Raw genomic sequence first — 25,127 nt, forward strand, 5'->3', positions numbered from 1 at the left:
TATATATATCGAATAATAGCGCAATCGTATCAGTTTATCAGCTATTGGGGAAACTTATGGATTAGTTAAATGTACGATAGCTTTTTTGTGAACTTTCTTGAAAAGAATATTCATCAATTTGTTTTCTTGAAAATTTTCACCCATCAGCTAGACAACGCGATAGATGAGCTTGGTTTCTCTGTTCTGTTTCACAGACCCTGCTGCGATTCTGCGAATAAATAGGTGTTGATAGCTTCTCCGAAGCGTATTCGAGTGAAAACGTAGTGTAAGTGTACTTGAATATTAATTCGCAACAAAAGTTATATGGGTAACAAATAGGAGTTTTTATTGATGCCGATAAACCAATGCTAAATTGTTGTGCGTCAGTTTGTAGCATCAAATTTGCCTTTCGTACGCCAAATTGACGCGTGAGTGAAAGGCAAGACAAAATGGTGCGCGCTTGTTTTTGACGTCGTATTGTGGCATTATAAAATGATGTACAGTTTTGCAGAAATATTGTTTCCACCTCTAATGGCATTGTAATCATTGTATTCCAAGGAGTGAGTATCGTATAGTAAAAACCGGTAAACATATCTCTATACATACAATGTTACTGTGTCGTCAAAAGCTGACCGACCCACATGAAATGTATTACTCTGAATGGGAATTTCGGGAACAGACGTGTTTTACAGAACCGGCAATGATTAAATAGAGTTTAAACCATCGGAATTACACTGATCGGTGATTTGTTTTGTGAATGTCAATGCAATTTTACCAAATAGATGCCACGAATGTCCCAGTGCAAAACGCGGGAGTTTTACAGTGTGTTCTTATTCTTTTGTAATACGTGGTTGGAAAGTTACATCTTCTTCTTCTTTTCCAAGCGGGGATGGCTTGGCTTTTCCATCACGCGCCTTATTTAGTGGAATGTTCTGATAGGAGTGTTGTATTAACGAACCGATAATGTATGTTGTTGTGTTTTATTACAAATCCTCTGATTCGGGGTCTGATCGCTTTATTTACTTACTATTTTAGGTTAGGGTTAGAAACACATCACCCGGATACCACGCAACAAAGCTACAATCTTGACAAACAAAAAAAGAAGCTAGTAAGCCATCATGGAAGAAATTAAAGAAAGCGAGGAAAATTCTGTTTCAGAGGTTCCCGGGAAAATGCCTGTGGACGATGAGTCAAATGTATCTGATAAAAATGAAGAGAAAGTAGAAGAAAAGAAAGATACGGAACCCGACGATAAAGAGGATCCTCCTGCTTCCGTGGATCCGGCGAATGTAAACTCGACTGAAGAAATTGTAGCGGAAAGTCGTCCGGATGAGGAACCGGATGGGAATGAAGAACCAACTAGTGCCGTAGCAGAACGGGCCGAGTCCGTCCTATCACCGGCGAGCGAAAAGTACGAAAGTGCGGAAGAGGAACTTGAATCTGGCCGTACCAATGACGAAGCAGCAGCGGAAAAGGAAAAAGATCCCGACACTGATGAGATGGAGGTGGACCCCACCCCAGTGGAAGAACCAAAAGAATCCGCCGCCGTCATTGTCGAAGAAGCCGAGGGAACCACTGTACAAGAGGACGAAAACAGTAATTCCTCCTCTCACTTGCAGGACATTGAAATGACTAACGTAGATGAGAATCGTGTAAAAAATGAAGATACGGTGGATGATGAAAACAATCGTTCAATGGATCAGTCAAACGTGCAAGATCCTTTCGATCAAGTCAAACAAGCCACTAACGACGGAGGCGAGAGTCGTGAAGAAAAGCAAGACGATAGCTCTAATGAGCACCATAAAGGCGATGAGAATACTGCAGACAATGCAGAAGATAATAATAAGGCATCAAACGAGGAACAAGAAACAAATCGAGAAGAAACGGATGGAAATGAAGAACCCGGTGAAACTTCTGAGAGTGTTGGCCAGGAAGAAGGCGAGGTAGGCGATAAGCAAGGCGAGGTGGGGGATAAGCAGGGCGAGTCAAATTCAGATCAACAAATGGAAGAATCTACGGCAACCGATGATGCCGGCCAGGAAGGGCCAGGGTCACCTAAAGAGTCTTCGACACTAGAAGATCAACCAATGGAAGAGGAATCGAGTGCTACTGTTGACGATTTAACCGGGGGTGAAAATGAAAACGTATGCCTTTTGCCTGATGACGAGCGACCCATTTCTGAGGAAGATAAAGAACGTGCCATTGCCGAGGAGGAAGCAGCAAAAGAAGCAGAAAGAGTTGAATCTGAAGCAAGGGAGAGCGAGGAAAATCGTGCGGATGATGGTGGCACTAGTGCAGAGAAGGAAGCCGAACCAGTAGAGGGGTCGACTACGGAAACCGAAAAACCGACCGGTGAAGAAGAGGGGAGTGCAGAAGCTGCAGAAACACAAATTGATAATGTCGATACGATCGAAATACCGGATGATGATGCACCCAATGAAGAGGTTGAGGCCGACGGCGCAACGAGTGGTGTACCGGACGAGTCTCCGTCTAGAGAAAATCAAATACGAGAACTTTCAACTCCTGCCCTCGCGGAAACATGCGCTCAATGTAAGAAAGAATCTACGTTATGTTGTTATACCATGCGGAAGGACGACACTACCACAGACGCCGTTCTGTACATTTGTTCATTTGATTGCGTGGCAAGTATTCGGACGGAGTTTCCGGGAAAATTTGAACTAATCCAACAGCGAGTTACGATCGTTCCGATCCTAGGAACTAACGAAACATGCGTTCGCTGTAGTAAACAGATGCTTTGCAAGTTCCGCTATCGGCTGGAGGAAAATTCCTACAAATACGTATGCGATTCAAAGTGTGTGGAGCATTTCACCACCATTAATAGCGAAAAGTACAGTCTAAGCAAGAAGCGGTATATGATAGAGGAGAAGGTGCCACCGCTGGAGAATAAAAAGTGTGTTCATTGCTCGGACACGAAAAGTTGCGCGTTTGGATTTGTCCAGGACGACGAAGAACTTTTCGTTTGCAACGATTGTCTGAATCTGTTCCTCACGGAACATCCCGACCTGTTCCGAGTGAACCGACGCCGTTTGGTTCGCGTTCGCAACCTACCGAAAGCATCTCCGACGCTGCTGGGTACCCGCACCACAGATTCGGCTGCCGGGATGGAAGTCGTAAAGTTCACTGCCCGTTCCGACGAAGAAGCGGAAGCAGCACGATTAGATCGCGAGACCTCCTTTCTTCGCCGTTGCTTTGTGTGCCAGCATTCCCTGCTGACCAACACGGAGCAGTGGCTGCAGTGGGAAACGATGGACTTTTGCGGTATCAAATGTTTACGTGTGCACCAGAACAGGATCGGAGAGTTTTGCATCTACTGTCAGCAGGCGGTGTCCGTGCAGAGCATGGGAAAATATTGCGTCCGTTTCGGATTTTCCGTATGCCAATTTTGTAGCGCCACCTGCTTGGATAACTACAAAAAGAAGTTAATCAGTTGCTCGTACTGTCAGAAGGATGTGTCGAGCAAGGGGAAGCGGTATGTGGCGCGCGTTGGAGATCACGGCGTGTTCAAGGACTTTTGCAGCCAGTTGTGCCATAAACAGTATCAGTCGGCACTGAATCCAACCTTGAAACACAAACGCCACGTGTGTGCGGTGTGCAACAATGAAAAAGTTTCCAAAATTATCGTCCATCTCGAAGGCCGCGAGCATTACTTCTGCAGCACTCCCTGCTTTTCGGCCTTCAAGTTCGTAAACAACGTTAACCCGGACGAGTGTGGTATGTGTCAGGACTACTTCGAGCGCAAGTCCTCCGAAGCGTACACCATTTTCTCCCAGACTGGGTTGTCGGAGGAGGGTGTGCCGTTCTGCACGCAAATGTGCTTGAATCTGTACATTATTTCACATCGTCAAATTGTCGCTTGTCACTGGTGCAAGGTGAAAAAGTATAACTTTGACATGATCCAGCGGGCCGCTGGGAAGGTCATGTTATGCTCACTGCACTGTCTTTCTCTTGCTGAAGCTTCTGTGGCAGCGAAAACGATGCAGGAGATCCGCTGCGATCATTGTATGCTCGTTCGAACGCCCCAGTATCATCTAACGATGAGCGATGGCAGTTTACGCAACTTTTGCACTTACCAGTGTGTCATGTCGTTCCAGAGTCAGTTCAATAAGCCTCCGTTAACTGTCCACAGTGCCACCGCGGACCAAGAGGCAGCGGATAGCAGCGCCCCGGTCCCTACGGGTCTTCCAAAGCGCATTCGGAAAACAGGCAACATTTCAATCCCACTCGGCAATAGCCAGGGAACTAGTTCTACTCCGAGTGCCACTCCGACCACTGTTGTTAGCAAGCTTACAATGCCCGCTGCCGCACCAATTCAGTCAACAACGCCGCTCACCACGCGGACCAGGGAGCGATCTACAAGAACAGTTGCAACCGGTGGAGGAACGGCAAGCAATGGCGGTTCTGCTAAGACGAACTTACCCGTAATATCTTCGGTTCATTCGCTAGCAAAGTCTGGAGTCCGCGGAACTCGTTCAAAAAGCAACGTTAACGCGTTTGTGCCGGGCACGTGGCCCGAGCTGCGCGTGACACTGGAGCCACTGATGAACATCCCTCCGTCAGGGACGATTCCACTCAGTAGCATTCTCCCCCCTGCTGCTGGTGCTAGTAGTGGTAGTGCTAGTAGCACCCCTTCGGTACGCACAACAGAACCATCGGCTACCATCGAGCGGTCACCGTCACCGGCGGATCCCCCAGCATCGCCATCACCACCGTCTCCAGTTCCCAGTCCATCTCCACCGCCACCTCCAGCGCCACCGAAAATAGAAACTCGCACACAAATCGTCACGATCCCACCTACACCGGTGCAGGTCGCAAATGCGAGCACAATGTGCAAACCAAGTCAGGTCACAAGAAGCGTCTCGTGTCGGCCGATCCAGTGCAGTGTCGAGTGCCAGACGGACGACTCGTTGCAGCGGAAGATCGTCATTCCCATCCCCGTGCCGATCTACGTGCCCGTGCCGATGTTCATGTACTCCATGCCAACGCCTGTGCCCGTACCGATTCCGCTGCCCATCCCGGTGCCCGTGTTTATCCCAACCACACGTAATTCCTCGACCGGCATCATGAAGGAGATCAAAAAGATTCAGGACAAGATGCCCTCCGATCCGTACGAGGCGGAGTTGCTCATGATGGCCGAAATGGTGGCTGGCGATAAGAAGAAAGATGAAAGCGACTCAGATTCCGACGACGCGGCTGCCGATGATCATTTTGGTGGCGGAGGAGGAGGAGCAGGCAGCACCGGTGGTCATGAGATCGAGCACAACACTTCGTTCAGCGAGGATCTGGTGCAGATGGCGTTGAAGATGGCATCGAACGATTACGAAGAGACGCACGTCGATTTGGAGTCTGCCATGCAGGCGAACACCATTTCGCAGCAGCAACAGGAGCACCACCATAGTTACACCGATCTAACGCAGCACCATCACCAGCAGCAGTTGCTAATGCTTGAACATCAGCGCCAGCAGGAAACACCGACACTCGTCACCCGAGGTCGCAAGCGTGGAATGGCCGCGGCTTCTGCCGGACAACGCTCGTCGGCGGCTAACAATAACACCCAGCAGCAGCTGACGACTTCAGCGTCGAAACGCATCAAAAGGGAGCAGATCAGCGAACCGTCGCCCGAACCGGTGCGCGTCGTGGAACCGGTTGAGAAACCGGATGCCAACATGTGTCTCAAGTACACGTTCGGCGTGAACGCATGGAAGCAGTGGGTGTTAACGAAGAACGCCGACCTCGAGAAGAGTAGCATTCGTCGGAAACCATTCAAGTCGGACATCCTACAGCTCACGGCAGACGAGCTCAATTTTTCACTGTGTCTCTTCGTGAAGGAAGTGCGCAAACCGAATGGGACAGAGTACGCGCCGGATACAATCTACTACCTTGTGCTGGGTAAGTGAATAGTATAGCCTTTGAAGTTTACTGCTAGCGTTATGTAGACCTTGGTTAGCATTACAAGAAGTTTGTATGCTAATTCGCTCGCTCGCACTTCACAGGTATTCAGCAATATTTATTCGAAAATGGAAGAGTGGAAAACATCTTCACTGATCCGTACTACGAGCGCTTCACGGATTGCTTGGATGAAGTGGCGAAAAAGTTCTCGGTGCTCTACAACGATTCTCGTAAGTGAAGAAGACCATGACCTACCGGAGACTCATCGAATTAATCGGTTAATGTTCGCTTTTCCCGTTTCCAGAGTTTATTGTAACTCGAGTTGAAGAGGAACACCTATGGGAATGCAAGCAGCTTGGTGCACACTCTCCCCATGTGCTGCTAAGCACGCTGATGTTTTTCAACACTAAGCATTTCAATCTGGTGGTAAGTATCTGCAAATGTGCATGCTCTAATTCAAAGTGAGATTTTGACAATCATTGTTCGGGTTTCTATGTCATCTTCAAGTCGGTCGAAGAGCACATGGAGCTCAGCTTTTCCCATATCATGAAGCACTGGAAGAGAAATCCTCACCAGGGCCCGAAGTCAACTGCTTCACGAAACGTACTATTACGTTTTTATCCGCCGCAATCATCGTTGGGTAAGTGTTGGAACGTATTAGGTGGTTGCATTAGGTTGCCTTAACGCTTCCTTTTTTATCTTCCTTAAAGCCGCAAATTCAAGGAAGAAAAAAGTGTACGAGCAACAGGAAAATGAAGATAATCCTTTGCGCTGTCCGGTGAAACTTTATGAATTTTATCTATCGAAATGGTAAGTATAGAAAATTCTACCGGAAATAAACTGTAGATTAAATCATCATTCCCCTTTCCACAGTCCGGAGAGCGTAAAAACCCGCAACGATGTATTCTATCTACAGCCAGAACGGTCCTGTGTTCCCGATTCACCCGTCTGGTACTCGACGCAGCCGCTTAGCAAAGAATCTTTAAGCAAAATGTTGCATCGCGTGAAAATGGTGAAGGAAATCAACATTGCTCTGCTTACTAGCTAATGAGATACATAGGAGCCTAATGGCCTGAGGAAATGAACTGGCGTGCCGTGAATTTATGGCACTCATTGTTGCAAAATCGAATGATGTTGCGATGGTCGTGAATATTTTAATACTAAGCTTCCTGCTGGTAACAGTTTTTGCTAGAACTAACGAATAATGCTTAACGGATCTTATGTTCGTAGTATTTGTCATTTTTCTATCCTGCGATGCTATTCTGATGTACATCGCTAGAGAAAAGAATAATTTTCCTTCCTCGGTTTTAATTTTTCATTATATCAAAATAAAAACAAAACTTCATAGATGCTTGCTATAGCACCACGTGTTTAAGTTAGGATACTCAATGTTTTTTGGCAATGTGAATGTAGCACGCGGTTTAAGAATTGCAATGTGTATGAAATGGATTAAGAATGCAAAATGTACCCAATACACATTTTCGATTTGCTCATGTAAATATTGAAAGTCCAGAAATCAGAATATTATCTTTACAACTATAAGAATCGGTACAGCACAAAGGGACACTTACTGTTTCTGTTATCCCCCTCAGAAGTAGTGTGGTATTAGTTTCATAGCCTACATCTAAGAATAACAAGGAAAATGATTTCAGTTTTCGTACTTTGCTGTGTTTTTTATTGCATTATTCACTACCGAACGTGTTCAAAAGCTATATAGAATCATAACGGGGGCGAAACTAAGCTAATTTGTTTGGTTTTACAAATGTACGTTTACGCTTCAGTTTTTTTCGTGTTAGCTCAAGAGAGTGGAGCTGGGAGTAAATCTCGGTGAATATCTCCTTTTGTTCCTCTTCCGGTATGCTGCGTCGATATTCCTTCATGAGGTCGTACTTCTCCCAGGGTGTCGCTACCATTTCCGCCTTGCGACGACGTCGTTCGTTCGTGTGCTCATCGATGTTGGCCACACCCTGCAAGTTATGCCGTTCCCACCGGGCGTACCATGGTCTCGGTTTTAGTACCACCTTTAACTCGTTCACAGGAACTGGCGCTCCTTCTGGTAGTATTTCCGGTTCCATGTTTACATCGAACGTACTATAGTCATCGAGCGCGTCGCGAAGATACAGCAGATTTTCGTCCAATCGCTTTTCCAGCCGTAGCACCTCGATCTTTTGCAACGTAGGATCATACAAGTCGTAGCTGATTTCAATGCCCTGATGGTCGATCACGTTTCGCAAAATGAACCGGGCACGTAATCCACACTTTTCCCGCAGTATGCAAATACCAACGAAACGTGCAGTTTTGTTTTCGGCGTGCGGATCCGAAGAGGTTACCGCCAGAACAGATCCAACGTAGAACTCTGGGATGTCGATGTTCGCACGCCGGTCCAGCATGTCTTTGCGTTCTAGTTTCTCGCGGACTGAATTACGCCACTCGATCTTCGGATCTGGTAGAAACTCCTGATAGACATACCTGTAGTTTGGCGGAATGATTGACTTGCGCTCGGCTGGGATGTTGCTTGATGTCGAGGATGCTTTATTTGCACCCAAAGCTGGTACCGGTTTGGTTGAGTAACACTTCACAGTTCCCGCCGGCGTACTGTCTGCAAAGAAATAGTTTTGTAACTTTGTTCGCACAGATGCTGGTAACGTTGGCCATACCTATTCGGCATAAAGCTGGCGATAACCAAAATCTACCAGAGGCACGGATGGTGTGCATCCAACTCATTTTGTCGTGCCTCTTAGCAAAAAATACTGGAAGAAAAATAGATGGCAGACTACCTCGTGAAATGTTTTTATTTCTAAACACTCGTTGTAAACTTTTGTCGAACCTATTTTATGTCAAAGTTCCGAGCAGAACCATTTGGTAGGTGCAGACGAGAACAGTTTTTTTTAATTTGTGTGATCGTAATGAAGTTATCGAGCAACTAAACCATATTTGCTTAAAGCCGAACAATATTGTATATATGTTGCGTAACTAAAGACAGCAGATGAAAACAAAATCATTTTCATCCAAAATTAACCGAACTCAAAATCGGGACTCAGTGGGTATTTCGGAGAAAGTCCACGTACCCACCACTAGTAAGCTATAATGATGCATTCGAGTCCCATAAAATATTCAAATCTGCTATAAAAGCTATTCACGCGCGTAAATTTAATATCCACCACTTGCAAAACTTTAAAAAAAATGAAAATTATTTGAATCTGCTGGCAAAAGCATTGTTTTTTTGTATTTTGTAGGTAAACTGAACAGCTTAATTTTGAAGATTTTAGACAAGGTTATCGTGCTCAGCACGGACTACGATCGGAAAATATCCGTTCGAATCGAGCTTTTTTTTACTATTCGTCAAAATAGGTATAAACTTGTGCATATCCTTTGCATAATGATTTACACATCATCGTTAGTCCTTACTTCTCAAATCTACCCGATGAAGCGCGGTGCCTGTGATGGCCATCGTTCTCATTTTCTCTCAAATAAAGTCACAGTGGGATATTACTATTGACTCCCATCGGCATCAACAAAAGCAACTTTTACTCTTACCGGTGGAAAGGAATGAGCTCTTGATCCTGATCCATAAGCTTGTCTGTAACCACGATGCGTCTTTCTTTCCGGTCGGCATTTTGCTTTATATTTCACATTCGGTTCCTGCTTGGCGCGGCCCAAAACGGACACGAACAGAGTGTAACGGAGCCACGAGTTGTATTGTCGGTGTACATGGTAGCATGATCCCTGAACAACAGTCACCCGCCCGACCGCATGGCACGACCGTCGCCTAACGACAATGTAGGAACACTTTAATCCTTATTTAAGGTGCATAACGAGGGTTTGGGAGATTAGCAAGCAGACACAACACACTACTTAACTTTCATTCGACTGTAAACTTTCAGCTGTGTGTGAGCCGGGGCTCGGTTTCTATCTGTAACGTCAAAACGACGCTTCTCCATTTGTGCAGAGAGTATAAAAACCGATATATTGTGAAAAATACATTCCATTACATTTCATAAACATGACGACTTACTTATCCGGGTTTCAGCTTCGTGCTTCACACGATGTTTTCAGGACGAAAAAGAATAATTACATTTTCAGAGGTATATATAAATTTAATATGAATGAAGCAATACAAACCACGTGAACTATAGTGTGAAAGATAAATATTATATTTCTGTTCGACTTTCCCCCAATTTCGTTGATGGTTTCAAGTTTTTCCCCGTTCTTATGGGGACGAGGTTCTCCGTTAGTAAAGGTTGGCATTCATTTGGTGTGGTGTGTATTAAGATTTATTGAATTTGCGCCGTTTTGTCTCTGTTGGTTAACTTTACGACGCGTTATGGACGAGTAGGGTGCACTTTGATAGTTCCCGCAGAGGGGTTGAAAGGGCGCATTGGAGAATTCGTCTCGGGAGAAAACATGTGTTCAACAGCTTTTTCGAGTGTTGTGTTGTCTCCGAGATCTTTGGATTTACGGGAGGTTTTATCGATTTTGAGAACAGTGAGCTGGAATGTGTGGTGTACGAGTGAAAAGTGCGTGATATGTTTGTTTAATAAATGCTATTCAATAAACTCACTCCATTAAAAATGTGAAAACATTTACTGCAGGCATTGCGATTCTCCCAGTGAGGGCAACGTATTCATGTCTAAGGCATTATGTTTAGTTTGTGTAAAACTATCCATCCACATCCCGTCAGCATGCAAAATGGATTAAGCATTCCGTTAGCAGCCCACCTTGCGATTCCGTCCGAAATGGTTGAACCGTTGCGTTTCTGCAGCATAATCGCAAACTGCGCGTTGCCTTTTCCTGTGGCATAGAATTTCTCTACGTCGCGTGATTTCACCGCAGACAAAAACAGTGACGTAAAAAACGTCTTTCCGCTGACCACTTGATAACCTTTGGTGGGGTTTTTTTTAGCGATGGGGTGATTGTAAGTTGTCATGCTTTTACGAGCCGCTACAATTGTTGACCCTGCCTGTGGGTGCTTCCGTTGAGAATTGTTCCACAACGCTTGCCACAGTAAATGAAACCGATTGCCTGACCACGAAAGTAACAGCAGTTTCAACAGCAGACGATTGGTTGCCAGAGGCTTCGAAAACGGGCCTACTTCGCTACTGGTCCGTCTCAATAGAGCGACATATCGTTTGTGCGATTGTAATCTGAGTATTTGCCCGAGAAACGTTAGCCAGAGATGAATGTATCATATTTCGCAAAGCATTGAAGCGATCCGCACTTACGAATCTATATATATATTTTCTTCATTACACTGTGAGTTTGGTTGATAAATAATTTAAAAACTGTGTCTGAGTTGTTTAACGCTAATTGTCCTATCAAATGAAAGCCTTTAAGTATGCTTCAATGAGGGCAAATAATATTTACACTGATAGAGGAACCATGTTGTGGTTGTTTTTTTGGTGAAAACGATAATTTTTCGTTGTGATAACGATACGAAGCATTGCGAAAGAGCCGTGAGGCTGGCGAAAGGAAGGAAATCTTTCTGTGGAAACGAAACTTTAAAATCAACCGTCCCTTCTGTTGGTTCAAGCAGGATATAACGCAGGACAAGGTGCGGAGAGGGAAACAGTGAACGCGTGTACGCGTCCTGCATGTTTCCAAAACGTGTTTGGTGTAATAAAATTTATCGCTAAGCATAAAAGAAAACAGAACTTTGTCGTTGGTGGCACGGGTATGGGCATGGGTTCAGGATCTTTTTTTCTATTCTAAAGAAGGGAAAACCAGCATCGTCACTAGCCAAACAACGCATGTCCTTTACGAGAGCGGCCTTTAAAGCAGGGCGAGGTGGAAGTTAAATAGAAATCGAAAGATAAACAATAAACATAAATGATTACTCACCTTAGCACTTTCCCCCCGAACGCAGCGCGGGGAAAAACTAGGGAAACGGAAAACAAGGGGACAGAACAGAAGCCCAGGGGACATCCATCGGCAACGAACGGGGAGGCATTCGTGCTATCTGAATCCACGAAGGGTTGGTTTTTCTTATCCGTGCACGTGCAAAGGCAGGAACGGAGATGGTGGCTAAAAATCTGTATCTGATTCCTTCTGCTTGATGGCTTTCATAAGAACATTGCCGCAGCAGCTGGTATGTTATTTTTATGATATTGTTTTTACTTTATCACTTTTGAAAAACAAGAATACAACCCAAATAAGAATGAAAGGAAGTGATTTTTTTCTATAATGATAGATATTTTTAAAGAGAAACTGATCGAAAGCTGATTTATTACGTTCTACTTTTCTAAAACAAAGGTTTATTAGGATATTATAGTTTACAAATTTTCAAACCCGGTGTCACTGAACGAAGATACGTTAAACCCAACCAGCCCGGAATTGAGTTCCATTTGAAAATTGAGCAGGCCGGAGAAAACTCCATACAAAAAAAACCAGCTCTCTCGGACTTAGCCGATTTTTACGATGCCACACTCGATGATTGCCGTCCGCAGATGCCGCGATAGTGGCGGAGACCCGTCGCTCGCGGACTTAGCAAAATTTTTCGATCCCGCTCTCGAACATAGCCCGCCGCAGATGCCGCGATAGCAAAGGAGCGTCCTTTTTGTGCGATCGAACGAGCGCGACGATGTGCGTGTGGATGTTTTTTCCCGTTCGTACGGCGCATCTCACACGCAGAGTTACTTTGACACATCGAAGTAAACAAAGCAGCACGGTAAGTTCGCTAAAGTTTTTCGCTGATAATTACATTTTATTTCTACATTTCAGCTGTTATAGGTTAATATTTCGCTTCATCAATCAACATTCAACCATTTAACATACGATTCTGACCAGTTCGCGTCGTATTTTAACCACCGGAGGGCGATGGATCCTGTACAGTGAAAACGTAAACAATCAGGTAAGCAGTGAAGTGAAAGTGTTTCGGCATTAGAAATAGTTTATAATCATAACATTTCTAACATTACTATTCACCATCATCAGAGCAAACTTTTGTCGAATTGGTGGTTACATCAAGTGTTCACGGATATGCTTCAGGATTAAACTGGTTGAAAAGAGAAAGGGCTTGTATTTTTCGATTATCGAATGCATTGCTGTAGGACCGGCATTGAAAATAAGGTGAAGTAATGCCGAAGCAATCAAACCGATCATGCAAGTGTGTTGTTTTCCAGAATGTTAATTAACGTTTAATCAATGTTCTGTTTTTACAGCACCAAAAGCAGTGCCCTGTTTCTTCACAGAATATTAACGACATCAAGGGCGTAAACAATTGATTCGTCCAGATAGTTCTACACGTTTTCGAAACTATTTATGGAATCATCAGTTCATATCAGGTAAAGTATGAAGTGTTTGTCATGAAATAGTTCCCAATGTGTTTACATAACTGAATTACGTCATTTCAGCAGCACGGGTAGCGGATAGTATAGTTTCGTGCACAAATTGATACCAGCGGCTTCAACTTCACAATACCGATAAAGCGTGAATGTTTTGCTTACGCGGTAGGATTTGCTGTGCAATCAGCTGAGATTTGCAGGAAAAATGATTGTCTCGAAATAGTCAGTTGACATCGTGTGACTAATTCAATGTTTTCGGTTCTTTCAGCTACACTTGCTTCTTTCAGTGGTGCTTTCCGATCACACTTCAGTTTCAGAATGTGCTAAAAATCAGGCGTTGCGTGTTCAGAGCCCCAAAATCAAAGGCGAATGACATGGAAGACAGTCGAAATCCTTTAGAAAAGGTACAAACAAGTGTGTTTGGATAGGTTCGGTTTCAGGCTGTCCTTGCAGTAGGCGCCGACGCGTGCAATCAGGGGATCAGAGCCGAGCGACGTGTCGAATTATCTATAGGTCATAGATTCAAAAAGTTGCTGCTATGGAGCATGTGCATTTCCGCAGTATTCACCTAGGCGAAAATCAGCATGTGCCCGAACAGCAATCGGCTGTGTACCTCATCGAAACTTCGGCAATTGCAGAGAGATATCCGCGGAAGAATCCGTGGCCTGTAGATACCTGCTTTAGGTAGAAGTAAATCCGCCCGTGCCTCCAGATTCTCCGTAGCACGATTTTGAGCAATACACGCACGTCAAGCACATCACGGAAAAAACCACCAGGGTAGTATCCACGATAATTTGCATCTAGGTATCGGATATTGCGCTAATGTGAAAAGAATATGCTTCTGTGTTGATGAAGGTGAATATCGGTTGAAAATAATTGGTAATGAACATATATTTATAGATATTATATTTTTTCTTCTCTTTCAGCAGCAAATGCTTTTTTGTATTCGAGATAATTAGAAGAAATTACAAGCAACGGATTACCGTTGCAAACTATACAGGTAAGCTATCTATTTAAAGATAAATTAAACAGCAGCTACACACATGCCGTGAAGTAGTTCACAGCATTTTTTGGGTTGTAATTAATAATATTTTTGATACGTTGTAGATCATTTGCCGTATATAAGACCAGCACCCCTTAGATGCGTGTTTCGACAAGGAAGAAGAAGATCTTAGCTTCCTCAACTAAATTTCTAGTGATACGGATCATCATCATAGAAGGTACGACTAGCAATTAATTAGTAAGCTCATATTTTATTATGTTAGGACTTACAATCTTGATAACACAGAACGGAATATTTGGCGTGATATGGTATTCCATAGCATACCATTAAAAAGAACAGTCTTCTTTAGTTTCGTGGCCAAACATTTGCTATTGGTATTCATTCATTTGTTGTAATCTGCATGTTGTTTAATGCATACCTATCATATCTCAAAGATTTATTATCATTTTGTAAAAAATTGATATCATTTACAATGTATATTGCTAAGCAATATGTAATTTAATAACCGTGTTTAGTTAATATCATAATTAATTAGAATCAATCGTCTTTAGTTGATATCGTAAACATTTAGAATCAAAAGATTTACATCATTACATTAAATTTGGGTATGAATAACAATGTATGTTGCTAAAAAAAATGTAATTTAATAACCGTGTTTAGTTAATATCCCAAACATTTAGTATCAAATCTGCTATGTTGATATCATCAACCAAAAATATTAACTCGTTAATGCTTTTCACGGGAATAGTTATTTATTTATGTTTTTTTTCTTATATTTCATTTCAGATTTATTATTTCATCCCACGTTGTAAACATTGAGAACTACCAGCGAAGAAAATGGTAAATAAAAAGAAAAATAAACTGAAATTATTTTCGTTCAACGTATTTATTCGGCGCACGGGCTGTGACGTCACAGCCAAGCGTCGGAGTGAAAGAAACAAATACACCGCGGGGAAAAGTAACTCAAGGCCCTGGGGTGCTCGCGCGCTCACCACTGAAATAGGCCGCGAAGACGCTGCTATCGCGGGGAGTTGTCGCTGTCGGCTATTATTTGCAGATAGCCGGCTATAACCCGCTCAACTCGAGTTTATCGCATTCAAATGGGTAGTTGGGAAGTATCTGAGCCTCATTGTCGTCCGCGATATGCGTAGATAGCATTCCGCCAAATGTGGACGATTCGATACGTACACGAAATGTGACACTTTTCCTCGCATACCCTCAACTTATCCTACCCTTCTTCTCCTTCTTTGCCGTTAGTTGCGTTCTTATTTCCCTGCGTTCTAGTAAAGTGTGCAGTCCGTATGGAATCTATTCCATTTCGTTCCTTGAGCTTTTCCTTTTCGCTTTTATGCTGTCCTTCTTGGGCAAGAAAATCTATTCCAAGTTGTAATGCGCCATGCATCGCCATGGCACAGTGCGGAACATAAAAAAAGCAACACCAAGCTGAATTGATGCAAACTATTAGAGCCCATCGAAAGAAACACCTTTCGGATGCAGTGCTGTATCCCAAAGTTCTTGTGTGTTGTTCAACAAATGTGTCATTTGCGAACAATTTCTTGTTGCTGAAATCTTGTAACGCACTGTAAATGTAAACGGTGTTGCTTCAGTCTGCGTGACCGAGCAGGGGATGAGCATCGACCGCGGTTTTTCGTTCCTGTTAGTTCGCATTTGTTGCTCGTCGGGTTCGGTTCAGATTGTGGCATCAGCGCAGAGTTGAAGGAGCATTGGTAAAGAATACGCCGTTTGTTTTGCGGCGTTTATCGTCCTGTCCTGGAAAGCGCTAACGGGCCGCGCACGTGTTCACGATTTCGCATTTAGTTTCCGGTACAGTGCAACCGTTTCGAGCTGGTGATTGAGTCATTCGATGCCGATATTATGCTGTGTTGACTTGTGGCACGTTATTCAAACTAAGTGTATAACTTAAAGAAAAATATTACACTGTTGAGATTATACAATACAACTCAAGCGTTTACGAGGTGAAGAAACCGTTATCAAAGTGATTTGATTTATTGAATGCCTGAAACGAAAACATCAAATTAGCCTGTTCCACCTCTTCGCAATCGAAGATGACCTTGCCTCAAAGATTCAACATTTGCTGTGATAATCCGTGCTTGTCGTGATTCCGTGCTTCTGTGCTCAGGATTAGAATCGCGTGTACAAAACCTGTGTGTGTGTGTGTGTGTGTGTGTGTGTGTGTGGAATTGTAGTTTCACTGACTCCCAAGCCAGCCCAATAATTGAAATCAGCTTCGAGAACTGTACACCAAAAAACCCCCACCACACATCGTCCACATAAAGTGCCGCGAAAAAAAGCCAATATGTTGCGCTTCGGAGGACTGAAGTATAAGAAATTGAATAACGCCACCCTTCCCGGGGAAAGTCGGAACGAGTGCGGAGGCACTCCCTCGAAGGTGGAGAGGAAAATGAGAAAATCTTTGCCCCCCTCGACGCTGACGACACCACCGGCGCAAGATCGACTGCACAATCAGCTGAATGGAGGAGCAGCTATGAAAAATGTAAGAAGCTTTTCCAGTCCTGCAATCTCCGTATGTCTCCTTATTCTTGGCAGCCTGCGACTTCACTTCCACTGTTCCCTAGATACACCTGGTCGTTCGAGACTGCGAGATTTTGTTACAGCATTTTCTTGGTAACATGATTTTTTGATAATTTGCTCACTCGAAGGCATATGCATTGTGGTCCACGGTACCCGCATCAATTTCGACGTAAGCCACTTAGGAGCTTCCTTGGCATGATTAAGACAAGCACATGCCTGAAGGGAAGGCTGCACAAGTAGCATGTGTAGGGTATTAAAAATTCATAATTATAAACGGAGCATGAATGTCTGAGAGAAAAGTATGGACGATATGCATGTTGATTAGACAATCTTCTTTCCAGCATTTAGTTTCTACAATGTGTTGAAACTTTAAATGACAATTGAATTTGAGGGAAATTTCTTTATAGACCAAACAAATGACCCAGTCTTCGTAAACATTTGGATAAAGTACAACGTTGCTTATGGATGTTCTTTACTTAAAAAAAAACGTCATGCTGGCATGAATATGATGGATGACAACATTAATCAAGCTTCATTGGAATCCACTTTTTGGTCATGAGTTTATGTATTTTCCATGACATCAAAATGCAAGAATCAACAAAAATGTAGATGAGCTACGATCATCAGCAGGAAAGAAACAACAATCTGAGATATTGGCTTACTGAGAAGATATTTTGATTAGGTTGGGAAAGGTTTAAATAAAGCTAAAAAAACTCATTCATCATTGTAGGACATTGTTTATTTTTCTTAGGACGTACTTCTTTCATGGCGAAGGGGACTTCAAAAAAGGATATACACTCGCTTGCATAAATTGATACCAGCAGTCATTAAAAATGAGGGCCATTCTTCTGAGATGCTCGATATTCTCCAAGCATGTTTAAAAAAAACGAAAAAATACGGTCCAAGTATTTGCAGTTGGAAAAGTCAAAAACAAATGAGGTGGAAACGGTTCCCTCTTGGCTGTGATTTATCATTTTTGAGACCGCGCTTCTCCATTTGTCCTTCGGTTTCGGTTGCTCATCTTCTGTCCGGTCATTCTATCGGGAACATAAAAATCAGTTCAAGTTGGAGGAAGGAAGCCTCATGGAAGCCAAAAGTGTCAAATCATCGAGCAGATTGACGATGAAAGTGGGTTCCATCTTTGAGCGGGTCGTCGTCGTGGAATATTCATCGATCTACCCTTCGTTAACCCTGCCTCACGAAGAAAACGAACGCAGACGAATGGGAATTTGATTCGTTGCCGCCAATAAAACCCAATCGCCGTGCCAGCCCGTGACAACGACCTGGCCGTGGACTGCCATCGTCTTATGGCTGATTAATTGAATCAATTCCATCGATCACGCCCCAAATTGTGTCGTTGGTCATCACGTATAAAGTCGGAGTGGATACAATCACGCGTCGGTAAACAAATTTGTACGGCGAATGAATTGTAATGAAGGTTGGCCACCGTGTGCGTGGAAACTTTCCCATCCCTCGACGGCTAGCAGAAGCGTGAAGTTTTCCGTGGAAACATGCTGCCACCAAAGGCCTCCATCCTTCCATCCTTACCACTCTACCCCCTAACGATGAACGCGACGTGACAATATTCTTCTAATTTAATTTGAACGAAAAATTTAACGCTTCCTCCATTGCCATCGCCGTGGAGGATGGAAAGGATGGAAGAAATTGACTTTCATGCACACTACTTTTCCTTCCTTTCGACCACAGCGAGGATGTCACCGTACACCGTACTGGGTTACGTAAAGCTATACTTGTTGGTACACTCGGTTTCCACCAAGGTTCACCGGTAGAAGTCCCAGGTGAAAGGGTTTTCGTATCACGGTAGCCAATGTTGTCCGTTGGAAAAGGATGTTGTAAGCCGCCACGAAGAAGTACGTTAGATTCCCTCGTACGTTACGGTGGCCTCCCAGAGCCTCAATTTACATGCATATAGCTATGCTGCGTATGGATGGGGGATACTTTACCTTCTCCTTCCTATTATCATGTGCCAAGCGATATCTGTGTGTACGTTGACCGGTTCCCAAGTCTTTCGACATCCGTTTGCTTTCTTACTTGGGGTGAGAACTTTTGTGTGAGAAGTGTCATGAGTTTTTTGGTGGAAGAAAGGGAGAAATCTTTTCGTCAGACACCTTACGATAGATATGTAATCCGTTCGAGGTTCTTTTCAAATAAAGCACACACTAGGGATCTCGGTGGAACGCTGATTAGCGTTACAAAAGCTGCACGTATAGTTTATGACCCGGGGTCCAAATGGGCTCAACATTGGCTACACTAAGTCGGGAAAATGCCACAACTGCTTTTACCGCCACCACCCCTGATGTGGGGCGGTCAGAAGACGCGGATGACTTTGAGCTGGTCCTAAACCTTTTGTTAACTTGGGATGGGTCTGGTTCGAGGTGATACGGACAGGTTGTAGTGGAAACCACCAGCTAGGGGAAGATAAAGCCTGAAATAATCCATAAAATTTTACGATCGTCCTTTTCGATTCGATGAGGTGTCGTTTTTGGCCTACGACATCGATGCACACCGCCTGGAACTGTGTGTCCGTTTGGTGATGCCACTTTCAGGAGGATTTGATCTTTTCTTTTTTTTTACTAAGGTCGGTGAGATTAATAGGAAAAAGGTTGGCTAACCAAAAAAAAAAATCACCTGAGTCAGGTTCTTGCAGTAATTCTCTGTAGTAACTATCTTCGAGGGAGCTAGGGATTCTTAGAACCTCCTCCAGGTTTGTGGTTTTGAATCGTGGAACCGTTATCGCGTTTACCCATCGGAAATCAAATATTCTCATCTCGTCCGAGTCCGGGGACTCATCTTAAACTCATCAAATTGAACAATGCGTTTGTGTGTGTCTGTCGGGGGGTTGTTTGCAGTCATGTGAGTCATTCGTTCCATGTTTCCACGAGCAACGATGCACATTTACCGAGCGGTGGCCATGGGGTCGGGGTGTGTGTGCGTGACAAATTGTTCTATTGGTTGTGTCCGGGGTGACACTTTACGACTTGGCGTAATTAAAATTCTTAGATAACGCGTTTTGATGCCAGAAACGACCACCGTTAGGAGGAGTCCTTGGGGTTGGAATGGAACAAGTTGATTAGGTGTTGAAGTTGGTGCAGTAAGAAAGACTGGGAGAGGCAGTTGGGAAATAGGTCCTCTTATCTTCTCCTACATGACAAAGGACTCCGAAGAATGACGATTTTTCGCCCCGCGTGTTCAGAGATAGAACGGGAATGCATTTAAAGACGAAAACGGACAAACCTCACGTCGATCCCTATCTCGATTGCGGTTGTCACCTCGGGGGCCGCTAGGAGGGACCCTTTTTCCGGTGTTTTTCTATGCATTTGTGTGTGTGTGTGAATAAGGCACGCACACGGTGTGATAATGCGTTCGTGTCTAATTTATAGCTCAACTTGTCCGTTGACACTTTCCTTTTACAGCAGTGCTTTAACGCGCTTGACCATAGACCCCTAGGAAATGGTTCCTACACTTTATCCGATGCGAGACATGGACCCTAACCTAGACGACCCAGCCTTGGGTTTTTTAGCTCTCCATATCTCGGCTGCAACGCCCTAATGAGATGCGCGATCGAGGAGGCACGCCGTCGACGCTTTTCGAGGCGTCGAAGAAATGGTTTATCTTCACGATGCAATAAATTATTTGATTTGGTTTTACGGCGCACAATCCATAAGCCCCAGGGACGACGGACGAGATGGATCGGGCGTGCTCCACATTCTCCACAGAATTTCGTAGGGCCCTCGCTTTTTTTTCGTTGTTGCTCAAACTTGCCACTCCGACGAAGGAAAACCCAGTGTTGTATGAATTTATGGTGTAGGAATTAAGATAACCACTTAACGCGCGCGCCGCATGCTCCCGACGGCCATTCCGCCACGTGCATTTTTTTTTGTTCTTAATTGACTGGCAGCCATGTCTCATTCTTTTGACTTAAAACAAATGGTTTAACGCCTTTCGATTGGCGGATGTGTTCCAAACACACAAGAACGGCACTCATGTACACATTCCACACGAACCGGGATGAATTTTTATTGCAATGCGATGTTTTGGAAAATGGTATCTTTTTTGGAGCCAAATGAGACTATTTTTAAAATCTTCAAATGGTGCCAGTGGAATAACAAACACACAACCGATAGCGGTATTATTCAAACACCTCACAGAGAGAGCATCGAAAAGATGCGTTTTATTTGTGGCCCGTCGAAAGGTGGTGTGTTTTCTTCGATCAAAGAAAAGTCACATTACGGATGCGGCGGCACCACTTACGAGGAAAATAAACAGATCGACTCGAACTCGTTCGCAACATCGGCAAACGATTTTGCTGAAGCCTGCCCCAATTAGTCTCGGCTGTGTGGATAAACAAATCGGGGCGCCCCCATTGACTTCCGTGTGTCTCCTATGGCGCATCGAATGGCTTCGCTCGATGGCCAGGAGCGGGGCAAATTGATGTTTGATGAAACATTCTACATGCAAATGGAGTTCCCGAGTTACTTGCCGTCGGATGGAAAATGTAATTGAAGTCCATTTCTCTCGGGACCCGCCCCGGGTTTCCGGCGGGGAATTCAAGTGAGCACGTGGCGCGCCAGATATGGGACTTCATCGTCAGCTGCTGGCCGGTGAACGAAATTCGCCACCCGATACAATCTGCTCTCGTTTCCGAAAGAAGGCTGCCCGATTGATGCACGCCTCCATTTTTTTTTAAAGGCAATGTCGCCCACGGATGACGCATTTGGGAAATCTGTGTGTGGCGCACGCGAAATTAAAATGGCTTCTTTTCGGTCGGAGCGCGTGTCTTGCGGATGTTGAAGCTGCGTCGCTGCTACTGACGTTATTGCCCCTCCTGTCAGTCACAGTCACAAAGGGGGTCAGGGCCCTGTCAGTGTTTCATTTCCCGCGAGGGGGGGAAAAGACGCATGCCAGTAATGTCGCGTGCATGGCTTAAAAACCCGGTGGAAAAGTGGTCCGCAACCGCAAGACGTGGTGGAAGTGTGTGTTTGAAAACAGTTTTTAATTGTGTGAGCCGATTCGATTAACTTACCCACCAAACATTGCCCAGCATTCCGGACAGCCCGGATGCATTTAATTTTGGGAAACATCATTCCACCCGGGGGTCATTATTGGCTGCTTATCGTTTACCTCCCTGTTTCCCCGAGCCCGTTTCGTTTACCGGGGTGATTTTCGGATGTTGTGCTGGTAAAACATAGAGGATGTGGCCCCTTGTCATCCAGCGTTCCGGGCCGGGACGGTTTCGGGTAATGCACGGGAAGGAATGAGTGAGTTCGAAAATTGCTGAAATAACAACTCATGCCTAGAACCATTCAAAACAAATGTACCCTTCCAGGGGTTTCGACGATTCGGTGGGGTCCTCTAGGTCCAGGGGTTTGCTTTTTCGTTCAAGTACCTATTACACAGACACACACACACACACACTCACAAAAAGGGCGGGCATCAGCTGCTCCGAGGGAAAAATCGTAGAGTGCACTTGAGAAGGAAGAAAGCGAAACGTTGGGAGGCCATTGTAAGGGAAACGGTCCATTCTTCTTCAATTATCGTACGCATTTCGGAATTGATTTGATGCGATACGAATTCGGGGTCCCATTTGCTTCGCTCTCTCAATTTGGCCATGTGTGTCTTTGCAACAGTTTTCCCTACACCATGCCTAGAATTCCGCCATAAGAACGCGTGAATCTGATACGATACGATTCCCGGGTCCGGTACGATCTTGTTGCTGATGATGTTTTCCACCCACATCTGCGTTTGTGGCGGGCGAAACGAGCAGGAAAAGCCTGCCAACCTTTCAGGCGAGCCCACTGTTCCTCCCTCCTCCTCCTCCAACAACAACAGCTCACCGATGCGTATAAGAAGTGGCATGGAAATAATGTTATTTATTTACCACATCATTCCCGCCCGCAACCAGGGCAGGGAAGGGGCCACGAGGGCTGTCGTTGAACAAACAACGCTCGAACAACGGCACGTCGTTCCGGGACGCCATCTCGTCATCAAATTTCGTTCGATATGCATTTCACGTCGACGACGTCGCCGGAAAGAATGCCTCACGCTCGGTGACACTCTTTGCTTTCTTTTAAATCGACACTTTCACGCTGACAAAAGTGCCACAGGAATTTGTTGTCTCGGACCGACGGTACCGTCTTGCGTTTCTTCGGTCCATTATTAGGCAAAAGCCGGTGCCGGTGCCGGAGCGCTCTCCCAAACCGCCTGGCTTCGCAAAGGTTGGAATATTTGTGAGTTTTGTGGCTTGTGTTGGGAGGAAATTGGAGAAAAAAAAGAGCGGACACACGACCTGCAGTTTATTTTTCTAAGCTGTCCTTTTTCGACGATTCGTTGACATAGGATAGGATGCATGTCGGGGAAAGGAAACCCGTACCAGAGTTTCCTGCTTCCATGCTACATTTCGAGGAAGCGTTGTTTGCGAATAGGTGCGTGCTTTACTGTGGTCTTGACAATGACGCCCCTTCCGGTTTGATGGAAGATGTTCGCTCCCTAAATTGGGACCAAGAAGCTTGATTGCTGTTGTGACAGCCAAAGAGACGATTTAATCTGGTTTCCTTGGGTACAATGGGTGCAACAGGAGCATGCAGTTTGTTGCACCCTTCGAAGTGAATGAGAATCAACCCGAGAAGTTTCCTTCCCCTTTTTTTTGCGACCCTTTGGCATCATCTGTGTGACCTTTCAATTGGCAAATAAATTAACATGGTGATTTTTTTTGTTTGTCTTCCAGGTAAACGAACCGCGCAACACACAGGACCTGAAGAGGCGTCGGAACCACCTGATGCTCATCGTTGGCGGCCTGTCGTCGTCGTCGTCGACGTCCGGGAAGGCACCATTTTCCGACACTGATCCGAAAGCCAAGTCGTCACCATCGTCCAACTGTAAGCTGCTCGGAGGACGGTTCGCCTTCGTCGACAGCAAGCGCAAGATCAACTGTAAAACGCGAATCTACAAATGTATCAAGCGTATCCTCAAACGGAACAGCCAGGGCAGTGGAACGTCTCCGGATCTCAAAGGAACAGGCACCGGAACCCGTCCGTGTCGGCAGCCCGCCTTTTGCACACCGAATGCGGCGGACTATCGGGAGATTAAAACGATGCTGGAGAAACAGAATCGCGAACTGGAGTACGATGTCAATTTGGCAAAGTGCGTCGAAAAGCCGGCATTTGTAAGTTTTTAGAATGGATTCAGAATGTCAAAATCTTGTTACTTACTCTACTCTTTTTGTTCTGCAGATTAAAAAAATAGCACTGAACCTTCTGCAGTCAACCATAGCCGAGGATAAGGAGGAGGGTACACTCGTCCTGCAACGGGAACAGGTGGCCGCACTGACCGGCTCCATCCAGGGCGACCTCGACCGGAGTCGGGAGTATCAGCGACTGCTTGGCGAGAGCTGGTACCACGAAAACCTGCCCCGGAACCTTTCGCTCGATCTGCTCACGGACAAACTGCCCGGCAGTTTCCTGGTGCGCAAGAGTACCACACAGCCGGACTGCTACGCCCTGTCCCTGCGCGTTCCTCCGGGATCGGCGGGCCCTCGCATCGCGCACTACCTGATCGTGCGTACAGCCAGCGATGGGTACAAGATCAAGGGCTTCCAGAAGGAGTTCAGCTCGCTCCGGGCGCTGATCGTGCACCATTCGGTGATGCCGGAAGCGCTGCCAGTGCCGCTCGCCGTGCCGCGACCGGTGAACCTGGTGATGAAGACAAAGTTCGACGACGACTACGAGACCGTGTTCGACCTGGCGAGTGCGGCTCGGGGCCAACATCATCTGGCCTAGGCGGAAGTGACCCGGCCCAGGATTGGCCTGGGAAGCAGCGATTACCAAACATGTTTTATTACGTTTTAGTTACATTTCCAATGCGATTCGTTATCCCTTCTATTTTTTTGTCCAAATGTCTATAATTATGAGATGAGAAATAAATTATTCTACAAAGGTTACGACTCTAAAAAGCCTCATTTTCGAGGAGTGTATCTTTTTCTTTCTCCGTTTTTTGTTGGCTAGGGTCCCGCGAGATTAACGCATGCACGCACATTTCTGTGGACGGATGGATAATTGCAGGTTATGTGGCCGAATATATTTTGAGAAAGCTTATCCGAACGGGAGGGACAATGCTCATTAGCTCTAGCAAAGGCAAGCACGCCGATACCATCGAATCCCTTCCTGCCCACGTGTTTTAGAATAGGCATTGCTTAAGCATTTCCCTTGAATGATCGGTCGGTGCGCAAGGCGGAACAGCTCTATGAAGTTCTTCCACGCTGACCACATGCAACCCTGGTGCGCGCTGAAGGGCAATAAAAATCGACACCGGACCGCTATGAAAAATGTGTTCCAGCCCTAAGAAAGATCGAGGCGTCAAAGTTCCCCATGGGACGTCTGCTAGCATCC

At 45.2% G+C, this 25,127-nt stretch overlaps 3 protein-coding genes and 1 long non-coding RNA gene across 5 annotated transcripts; 3 read left to right on the plus strand and 1 right to left on the minus strand.

Annotated features, from left to right (window-relative positions):
* The first annotated feature begins 161 nt into the window (after positions 1-161).
* On the plus strand, positions 162-7,546 carry LOC131259289 (zinc finger MYM-type protein 4). Of its 2 annotated transcripts, none has more exons than XM_058260745.1 (7): positions 162-265; positions 1,015-5,886; positions 5,991-6,116; positions 6,191-6,312; positions 6,394-6,526; positions 6,597-6,696; positions 6,760-7,546. In XM_058260745.1, the coding sequence occupies exons 2-7, from the start codon at positions 1,098-1,100 to the stop codon at positions 6,932-6,934; spliced, it is 5,445 nt and encodes a 1,814-aa protein (XP_058116728.1). In that variant the 5' UTR covers positions 162-265; positions 1,015-1,097; the 3' UTR covers positions 6,935-7,546. The 2 variants fall into 2 exon arrangements, with proteins under 2 accessions (XP_058116728.1, XP_058116727.1); XM_058260744.1 differs by lacking the exon at positions 162-265 and adding an exon at positions 402-539.
* Positions 7,400-8,651, minus strand: LOC131259293 (large ribosomal subunit protein bL19m). Its single transcript, XM_058260750.1, has 2 exons — positions 8,544-8,651; positions 7,400-8,485 (listed from the first exon to the last, which is right to left on the minus strand). The coding sequence occupies exons 1-2, from the start codon at positions 8,608-8,610 to the stop codon at positions 7,623-7,625; spliced, it is 930 nt and encodes a 309-aa protein (XP_058116733.1). The 5' UTR covers positions 8,611-8,651; the 3' UTR covers positions 7,400-7,622.
* Positions 8,652-13,477: 4,826 nt separating this feature from the next.
* On the plus strand, positions 13,478-15,027 carry LOC131259296 (uncharacterized). Its single transcript, XR_009178120.1, has 4 exons — positions 13,478-14,021; positions 14,093-14,166; positions 14,274-14,386; positions 14,956-15,027. It is a non-coding gene; the product is annotated as an uncharacterized LOC131259296 (long non-coding RNA).
* Positions 15,028-16,486: 1,459 nt separating this feature from the next.
* LOC131259292 (uncharacterized) lies at positions 16,487-24,647 on the plus strand. The gene is made up of 3 exons (XM_058260749.1): positions 16,487-16,684; positions 23,468-23,905; positions 23,973-24,647. Exons 1-3 carry the CDS (start codon positions 16,487-16,489, stop codon positions 24,516-24,518), a joined length of 1,182 nt encoding a protein of 393 aa, XP_058116732.1. The 3' UTR covers positions 24,519-24,647.
* The last annotated feature ends 480 nt before the right edge of the window (positions 24,648-25,127 follow it).

The sequence above is a fragment of the Anopheles coustani genome, chromosome 3 (assembly GCF_943734705.1).
Source record: "Anopheles coustani chromosome 3, idAnoCousDA_361_x.2, whole genome shotgun sequence".
Taxonomy (NCBI): domain Eukaryota; kingdom Metazoa; phylum Arthropoda; class Insecta; order Diptera; family Culicidae; genus Anopheles; species Anopheles coustani.

Coding starts and splice junctions, on each gene's coding strand:
- LOC131259289 (XM_058260745.1), top strand. CDS start 1,098: ATGGAAGAAATTAAAGAAAGCGAGGAAAATTCTGTTTCAGAGGTTCCC. Junction 5,887..5,990: donor AATCTACTACCTTGTGCTGG/GTAAGTGAATAG, acceptor CGCACTTCACAG/GTATTCAGCAATATTTATTC. Junction 6,117..6,190: donor GGTGCTCTACAACGATTCTC/GTAAGTGAAGAA, acceptor TCCCGTTTCCAG/AGTTTATTGTAACTCGAGTT.
- LOC131259293 (XM_058260750.1), bottom strand. CDS start 8,610: ATGAGTTGGATGCACACCATCCGTGCCTCTGGTAGATTTTGGTTATCG. Junction 8,486..8,543: donor GCCAGCTTTATGCCGAATAG/GTATGGCCAACG, acceptor ATTTCTTTGCAG/ACAGTACGCCGGCGGGAACT.
- LOC131259292 (XM_058260749.1), top strand. CDS start 16,487: ATGTTGCGCTTCGGAGGACTGAAGTATAAGAAATTGAATAACGCCACC. Junction 16,685..23,467: donor GAGGAGCAGCTATGAAAAAT/GTAAGAAGCTTT, acceptor TTTGTCTTCCAG/GTAAACGAACCGCGCAACAC. Junction 23,906..23,972: donor GCGTCGAAAAGCCGGCATTT/GTAAGTTTTTAG, acceptor TTTGTTCTGCAG/ATTAAAAAAATAGCACTGAA.